This window comes from Phaseolus vulgaris, chromosome 9, assembly GCF_051622355.1.
Source record: "Phaseolus vulgaris cultivar YP4 chromosome 9, ASM5162235v1, whole genome shotgun sequence".
In the NCBI taxonomy this organism is placed as follows: domain Eukaryota; kingdom Viridiplantae; phylum Streptophyta; class Magnoliopsida; order Fabales; family Fabaceae; genus Phaseolus; species Phaseolus vulgaris.
Window position 1 is genome coordinate 39,787,464 of NC_143506.1, and position 9,465 is coordinate 39,796,928.

The 9,465-nt window shown below is 31.3% G+C and overlaps 2 protein-coding genes across 2 annotated transcripts; one reads left to right on the forward strand and one right to left on the reverse strand.

Moving 5' to 3' along the window:
• Positions 1–738: 738 nt before the first annotated feature.
• LOC137821645 (glucan endo-1,3-beta-glucosidase, basic isoform-like) lies at positions 739–3,093 on the forward strand. Its single transcript, XM_090295482.1, has 2 exons — positions 739–850; positions 2,097–3,093. Exons 1-2 carry the CDS (start codon positions 757–759, stop codon positions 3,059–3,061), a joined length of 1,059 nt encoding a protein of 352 aa, XP_090151608.1. The 5' UTR covers positions 739–756; the 3' UTR covers positions 3,062–3,093.
• A 4,520-nt stretch (positions 3,094–7,613) lies between these two features.
• Positions 7,614–8,866, reverse strand: LOC150025314 (uncharacterized). Its single transcript, XM_090294722.1, has one exon. It carries the CDS (start codon positions 8,774–8,776, stop codon positions 7,898–7,900), a length of 879 nt encoding a protein of 292 aa, XP_090150848.1. The 5' UTR covers positions 8,777–8,866; the 3' UTR covers positions 7,614–7,897.
• Between the last annotated feature and the right edge of the window lie 599 nt (positions 8,867–9,465).

Consider the following 9,465-nt stretch of genomic DNA (forward strand, 5'->3'; position numbering starts at 1 on the left):
ATACAGGTACACTTATGATTAATTAATAAAAATAATATTATTAATATCATACATTATTTCGTATGAAGATAAAGTTAATAATAATAATAATAATAATAATAATAATAATAATAATAATAATAATAATAATAATAATAATAATAATAATAATAATAATAATAATAATAATAATTATAATAATAATAATAATTATAATAATAATAATAATAATAATAATAATAATAATAATAATTATAATAATAATAACAATAACAATAACAACAACGAGACAAAGTTGATATGTGATATAGATAAATTTGGTAATATATGAAATAACAAAAGAAGAAGTCGTTAATGTAAATTAGTGAACGACAAGATAAATAATATATGTGATATAAATACATTTACGTATGTGTTTGGAAAGAATATTCATGTATTTAAACAGATTCCAATAGTTTTGGTACTTATATATGTTAGGTTATATACCATTTATAACATTTAAAATGAGATCAGATTAATTCATTATGTAAGATGTGAGATCTGTATATTAATTGATTATGTATAATATATTAAATAAATTGAATTGGTTATAAAAGATATTATACTAGAGATTTATTCTATAATTAACATTTAATATTTGTTTAATAACAAGAGATATTGTGGAGAGTTTTTGTATTATACATATAATCATCTTCAACAGAGTAAGGAAGCAGACCAGAATTATCCAGTTCTCTAGTTTTAAGCATAAACGAACACAGGAACAAAGTGTGATCATCAATGCCTTCTCTCTTCACCACTGCCAAGATGTTCTCTTTCTCTACTCTCATGCTTCTTCTTCTTCAGCTATTCACAATCAACCTTCGCACTGCAGGTTCTCTCATTTACTTCCACCATTGCTATATAATGGTAGTTCATATATAATATGTTATCAGAAAATAACACTTTTAATCCTACTCAATTCAGGAATTGCTTTTTGTTTTTGTTTTCCAAATGATAAGTTTTATTTTAACCCTAACAAAATATAACATTTCTTTCAAATAAGCTTCACCACATTTATTCATTGTTCTCTATCAATTTCTCATATATGTATATGATAAGTATATTTCTGAGGATAAATCTTCTGAAGTGACTTTATCAACTGCATCAAATTTTTGTTCTTCAATTATAATATATTATTATGAAACATTCCATCCGACATAAGCACCCGCAGATGTCCAAAATATAGAATACAATAATAGAGTTAATATATATAGGAAATTAACATGATAAAAATCTTAATTGATGATTATGATTTATATAATTCATAATGTAAAACAATTTACTAAGGTTTGCAATTTTTCTAATAATAACGATCCTCACAACAGAATTATAAAAAAAATGCATCTTAGTTAAAATAACTTAAAAAAATTTATGTATCTTGCCATACTTAAAACATTGGGTCTTTGTTGTTAATAATTTAACTTCTACTTAATAGTTTGGCTCTTAGCAGATAAATATTTTAAATGATAAGTTAGGGATTAATAAAGTAGTTTATTGGATTCGAAATGTTTGGTAATCGTTGAAAAATGTAAAATGATACAAAATGATGTAATTACATAAGTTTTATTATATATATACATTTTTTTAAGAAAAAATATATTTTATGTATTTATGATTTATTTTTTAAAATAATTAAATTCTTATTGAATATTTTTAATAATTTTATTTATTATTTAAAATTGTATATACTTTTTTTTTATATAAATAAATCATGTTATTTAAATGAGTTAAACTAACTTATAAATTAAGCCAATATTTATCTTGTTTTGTTTTCTAAAAGGTGTTTAATGATCCTGATGGCCAGATGATGATTTTTGTTGATTGTTTTGTTGTATATAGAGTCGGTAGTATGTTTGATTTTGACTATTTTTATATGAAGATCAAACATTTTTAAAGTGTGGATTGGAATATCTTAAAATATTTGTATAGGTTGAGACACATAATCTTGTGAAGTGTGTCATCTTATTTTATTTATTCTTTGTTGAGAAAAAAAATAATTTTACTTTTTAATCATTTTATATTTTATGATAAGTTTAACCAAGAATATTATAGATGAGAATTTTGATGTGTTTGGGTAGCAGATGGTGAGATTGGCGTGTGTTACGGCACATTGGGTGACAATTTACCTCCCGCAAGTGAAGTCGTAAGCCTTTACCAATCAAACAACATAGCAAGAATGAGACTCTTTGATCCTAATCAAGATGCTCTAGACGCCCTTGCAAATTCAGCCATTGAGCTCATTCTCGGGGTCCCAAACGTGGACCTTGAAGGTCTTGCTACAAGCTCTGACACTGCCATTCAATGGGTGCAAACCAACGTGTTGAACCACTGGCCCAGTGTCAAAATCAAGTACGTGGCAGTTGGCAACGAAGTGAATCCCGTTGAAGCGTCTTCTCAGTTTGCCCCACATGTTCTACCTGCAATCCAAAACATATACCAAGCTATTAGGGCTCAAGGCCTTCAGGATCAAATTAAGGTCACAACAGCCATTGATTTGAGCCTCTTAGGAAAGTCTTACCTCCCATCACAAGGCTCTTTCAGAGATGATGTGAGGTCATACATAGACCCTATTTTAGGGTACTTGGTGTATGCAAATGCACCTTTACTAGCCAATGTGTACCCTTATTTTAGTTACTCTGATAACCCTACAGACATATCACTTCCCTATGCTCTTTTCACCTCCCCAAACGTTGTTGTGTCGGATGGTGAATACGGATACCAGAATCTGTTTGATGCTATGTTGGATTCGTTGCATGCTGCAGTTGATGCCACTGGAATTGGTGATGTGGAGGTTGTTGTGTCCGAGAGTGGATGGCCATCGGATGGAGGAGAGTTTGCTGCTACTTTTGACAATGCAAACACCTACTTAGATAACTTGATTCGTCGTGCTGAAACAGGTAGCCCTAGAAGGCCTTCAAAACCCACAGAGATCTATGTGTTTGCTATGTTCGATGAGAATCAGAAGAGTCCTGAGAGAGAGAAACATTTTGGGCTCTTCTCTCCTGACAAACAAAAGAAGTATTCATTTGGATTCAGTGGATGAAGGAACTATGAAGTTGTTATTTGCAACAGTTACCCTAATGTTACATGTAATGTTGTCAAAAGCTTATTCGACAAACTCCACCCACAAAAATAAGGGACAGTAGAGTTGTTTGTGTGAAATGATTTCCCTTCTTTTTTGGATTCAAGGTTGGAATGTTTGTAAAGATGGAACTATAATATGAGACACCTCTCTTTTGTTATCTACATGTTATTTCGATATCATAATAAAGTCATTTTTTTAGCTAATTATATTACTTTTTTTACCGGACGAACCAATCTCGACTTGGGTAACCGACAAACCTAGTAAAAAACACCTTTAAGTCAAGTAATAAATGACAATAACGACAATTGTAATAACACTTAATGAGTCGTATTCATATTTTGAAATATGCAGAAAATATCTCCAGACAAATCATCTAAATACGGATTAAATATACCAATATACTTCAGACAGTCCAATATACTAATATACTTCCCTATAAATCAAGGATGATGGTATAAATCAGTTAACAACGGATATTTGATTGATCTTCCCATCACAACAAAGACTCATGACTAAACATTGATCTTCCCATCACAACAAAGACTCATGACTAAACATTATAAATAATCTTTATGTGAAGGGTAAGGTACGTTTTTATCAATTACCAACATAGACTTTTTACAGAGAGTACTTTTATTTTTTTTTATCAGTAATGACAGAGAGTACTTACTTAATAGTTGGAGTGTATTTCTCAGGTCAACCAATCCCGATCGAACATCAACATTCGTGGAAAGAGTCTTGAAAAAAGAATCAAAAGATAACCCATACAACATATGAACCTGTATTAATACCTTCCATGATTGTCATATACAATCCTTTCTACACGGACATCATGTAGTTTAACATGCTTTGTTGTACGTATTTATGCATATGCTTGCTTAGCAACACCGTCTAACAACATATATAGAATGTACAAGTTCAGGTTATATATCTGTGAAGCTGCATTACTGCAACGCCCTTACGAGCTAAAAATCGTACATCTACTACTTCTTTATCAGCTGTTAAACCACATATTCAGGTGCTATATATTGCAATGCCCCACTATCTCTAAACAAGTAGCAGCTCATAAGTTTGTTTCTTATTGCATAACTCCTTGTATTATTTGCTCTTTAACTGTTTAGTGCTTCCTGCATGCTTCACTTGTTCTTGATTATTGCCTTCTAGCTTCCTCATGTGCAAGAAAACCAGTTGGAGAGGCCCCTGTGCTAGAACTCCCTTTGCATGATTATATTGGATTGTACCAACAGAGGTCCACAATATCCATTTTAACCTCATTCTCTTCCCGAACAGACTTCATGCCCTTGTTTCCTACTACTTACACATGTCTACTTGCTACCACTTAGTCCCAAACAGTATTTATACTCCGGCGCTAGACCCCTGTTTTCTACAGGGCGTCTGAGTTGATACCATTGCATCATAGATGAATTCTATACATTTCCTTTTTCTTATAGATTCATATTGGGTGAGAGAAAATTGAAAAGTGCCTTGTACTACTGAATACAAACATGTTGGTCTCATAGTGTACTGCGGAGTACCGAGAACTATCCGATATCAATGTATTATGGATTATCGAGATAATGCGATCTACTGTGTATTGAGGAGTATAAAGATGATGAGGTCAATTTGGTGAGACGTGGAATCGTGGTTGAAAGCATTTTATGTTTATTTTTGTGGGACGAAAGAGGAGAAAACAAGTTATTTATTTTTTTATTGCAGAATTGTTTGGAACATTTGTTATTCTTGGTTAACTATCATACTTCTGCCTCAGATCTCTTAGTTTAATTTACATGTTGTTCCTACATTTGTTAATTTAGTTATGAAAAATGTCTGAATTGCATGGTAAATGAGATTTCAAGACATCAAAATAAACACATTTTTAAATTTATAAATATTTTCTTTAGCTCAATAAAAGATCAGATTATGGGTAACTTTTTCTTTGATTCTAATTTTTTAAGAAATATTTATAACCTTCAAAGTTCATTTAGCTTGTTTTTTCTTTTTTTTCATATTGGTATCTTCCTGATATTCATATTCATAGTTGATAAAAAAAACTGATCTCAACTTTCATTTGCGTATTTGAGTAGTAGTGTGCCTTCTGGCTGTATTTTGATTGGTGCAACAAGTTTTTTCATATGGATTGGATTACTCCTATTTATATGGATTGGACTACTCTAATACTCCCATTAATTTTATTTTATTATTGATAATAAAAAAACTTTGTTGATTAGAAAAGGGAGCATAAAGTGTTATTTGATCAAACACAATTCTCCATATCATGCAGTTGTAGAAAGTTTTATGGTATATAGTAGCAGTAGGGAGACATTGTCTCTGTTCTTTTGAGAAGGAGTGTCGGTTATTTTTGTAATATAATTAACTAGATATATAATTTTCAGCCGTAGGAAATTAGGAATACAATAATCTTATGATACTCGTGAGCTGAAGTGGAAAATCAATTTTTATAATTCTTTATATAAGAAATTTTTCATTCACTCAAAGTATGCAACTGGCAAAGGTGGTCCATGTTTTTGGTGTGGAAGCAGATGAGTTATAAAAACTTTTAGGAAAATGGAATTTGCAAGCGTAACGAATCACATACTTTAAGTTAAACCATTTTTGATTGTGTGGAAGAGAAAGAGAGAGCTATGATTCTGGAAGACTTATTTGGAATATTGCATTGTTTATATTATTGGGCACTGAAATTGGAATTTTTTCACACTTTCGGTTGTTGTTGCACGATTCAATATTATATGTCCAAACCCATGAGAGAACAAAAAACAAAAACAAAAGGTCTAAACCCAATTTCATCACCATATCCTCCAAAAAGCAGATTCTCCCTCCACCATACCATTTTTTACCTACACTCAACAGAACTCTGTAAAATGTTCTATGTGTCCTTTATGTGAAATATCTATTGTATTTTTAATGAAATAAAAGCTAGGTTTCTACTACATCAATGTGTTTCCTACATCCAACCTTAAGCATCCAACATTCACTACCTTAGGTACGACGACACCCAACACACACCTGAGTTCCTAAGGCACGACACTGGAGAGGAGGAGAAGAGCCGTCGTTCACGGAGGAGGAGAAAAGTTGTGATTGTGGAGACTAATATGCAGTGCAGTAAGTTTTCATAAATTTTGTGACTTTTGAATATCTATATCCAGATGTGTTTTTTTTATTCTAGCCGTGTATATCCGGAGTTGTACCAGATGCTTATGCCTGAAAAGTTAAAGTTAATTTTTTGCCTTCGAATATGGATATCCATAAACATTCTAATTCTGGATATCGATGTTCGTAATCAAATAATACAATTTCAGATGACAATATCCATAAATAAATATGACACTTTCAATTGACATTTCTAGATGTCAATATCCATAACTAAATATATGATTTCTAAATATCGATATCCATAAGCAAATAAAACTTATATTACATGCATATAAAAATAATACGGGAGAAATTGCCTCCTTCAAACTCGTTTAAGTTCGTTCTTTCTATAAGAAGCTTATACATTTTGGTCGCTCAGAAGAGATAAATACGAAGCCATTAGAATAAAATATAATTAAATATTATAATTATATATAATATTTAATTATATTTTAATAGATATTATATATTATATGTAATCAATTATTTAATTTTTAGATAATATTCATATTCACTTATTATGCTTTATTTTAGTAGAAAACCTGGAAGGCCACGTAACCTTTTTCTGTAATTTCAGATTTGGTAAACTATATAATGATCATATAAATCAAGTTGCTAACTTTCCTCACCAAATTATTGACCCTATTAATTCTTTAATTCTTTTATCACGACACATAAATATATAAAGTAGAGAAATATTAACAACACACTACTTTCAACACATTCTTTACTAGAAGCTCGAATTAGTGATATATATATTTTTATTTCAACACATATCTGTGTAATATGAGAAATCACATTAAAATATTAATATAATTTAGTATATATTTCGAACAAAACCTACATCAAAACCCGTAAAACATTACCTAGACAAAAGCAAAACATCCACAAATCCTGGAAGAAGACTCTGAGTACAAAACAGAGCAACTAAACTTCTTCAAAACACTCAGCAATACAACCTATTACCACCTAAAAACTAGAAAAAAAGCCTATTAACCATTTTCATGAGCTATTCTTCCATACCAACATTTTCTTTAGCTATTCTACAATTTCGCAATTCCACAGTCAAAATGCCAAAAATACTGCATATAAGATAACAAAACACACACACATATATATATATATATATATATATATATATATATATATTTTGATGTGATTTCACAAATTAGACAGATATTCACTTTGTTTAAAATTCTATATAAATTCCTCTTTTATTTTAAAAATATAACATTGACGTCTCATTTTACATTATGCATGCACTTTTTTAAGTTTTAAAAACGTATTACCCATATCCCCATATACACACTTCTTAATGAAAACCATGGTAGAAAAAAGGAGATGAAAATCATGCTGTATCTTAAACCAATCATTAATCATCCTTTTTTTCATCTACAAGAAAAGTTGTACATTAAAACATACTTGTTTAATGGTAGGAGAGTAGCTAAATTACTTTCTACAGATACAACATCATAATCCCTGTTCCAGAGATTTGTATCAACTCCAATAATGAATTAGCTTAACTTCCAGTGCCAAGCTCTTATTTCAATAGTTGATCTTTAAATACATAAAGTAAAATATTTGCACACCACTTATTTCCCAAAAACAGCAAAAATTACAATCATATTTCCCAGAAACAGCAGTTTAAAAATTACAATCTATGAAGATTATAGAATGATTCAGAGAACCTGAGGTGTACCCAGTTGAATTGATAAGGCCTTTGTTGTATTGCTCCTTGATAGTGCTGGAGAAAGCATGACGAGCAATTTGACCAACCACTTCATGGCTCTTCTGGGGACTTGCCTTTGCTTTCAAAGATGAATTCGATTCTCCACTTTTAGCCTTTGCTACGTTACAGTGAGAACACGCACTACGCGACCAAATACCTGTTCTACGAGTTTTCACAAGGACCTTACGCAACTCATCACTGGGGTGGTTGAAAGGACCCTCCACTTCAACTCTAAAACAGTTTTTACTGCGTTGAATTTTGGCCTCAACAGAAAGACCAACATCTTTGGTGACATAATAGTGTGCCATATTCACCATATAAGCATGCTCACCGTTAACCTTTTTCTTCATTTCAAGAACAAAAAGACCCTCTCTGAAGGAACAACCATAAGGAACAATGGTTGTCTCTATTGTGTGATCTAGTTTTGCCCTTGTGAAGGACATTGGGGCATTACAAGAATCGATGCCACTTATCCCTCCTTGGAGACCATCACGACCAACCCTTGTGATTTTCAAGGCGAATTCGGTTTTGTTGTTAGCAAAGTCGCCTAATCCGAAATGTATGCTCTCGACACCATTGTTGTCACGGCTTGCCTTCAGATTAAAACCACATGTGTTCTTTTTCTGACTGGTTTTGTATTTCACACTCCAAACATCTGTGTTGTCTTTTTCTTTGTTATGGCCCATTGAAACTTCAAACGAGTCTCCCAAACGTGCTATTGTACCTGTCTCACCCGCATCATAAGAACTGCATTCGCTTCCAAGGTTAGTGTGACTACTGTGACCAGTTCCCATTGTGTGTATCAGTAACTAAATTTGGACAAAGAAGGTTATAGCAGAGCCATATGAGCACTTCAAATGAGTCTCAGTCTTTTCATGGCTACATAATTATATGATGTATATATATATATATATATACAGCCCGAAATGAGATTTTAAATATTTTTTTTATCGTTAATAAATAAATTAGATATATTTATTAGATAAAATGAGATAATTTAGAGGTGTCTCAATGTCTCTTATTGCAAACAAAACCAGAACGTACAAGACCAAGTGAGAGTACAGACATTTAGAGTTAACTGCATTTTTACTAGGTGAAATTGCACTAGTAGAGAAAAAACACTATTTAAGCATAAAAATATATTATATATAAAATGCACATTAGTTTTATTAGAAAAAATACACTTATTATTATATTAAATCTTAGAAAAATGTCTGAAAAATTGTGTATACATTTATGTTATTGTTCAGTATTCAATTACATCTTTAAAGAACTAAATATCTGTCTATATATAAGGATGGTAAAACAGGTTAACTCGTTCCGTATTTGGCTACATGTAATGAACGTAGGTTGGATTCTCTGTCTCGCCTCATATAAGGATCAGTTCATATTCGTTTTTTTTTTCTTTTCAGAACAACCTGTGTGGAGTGGAGGTCATGCATGCGTGTAGTGGAGTGGTGGTTGTGCATGCGTGCAGTGGAGG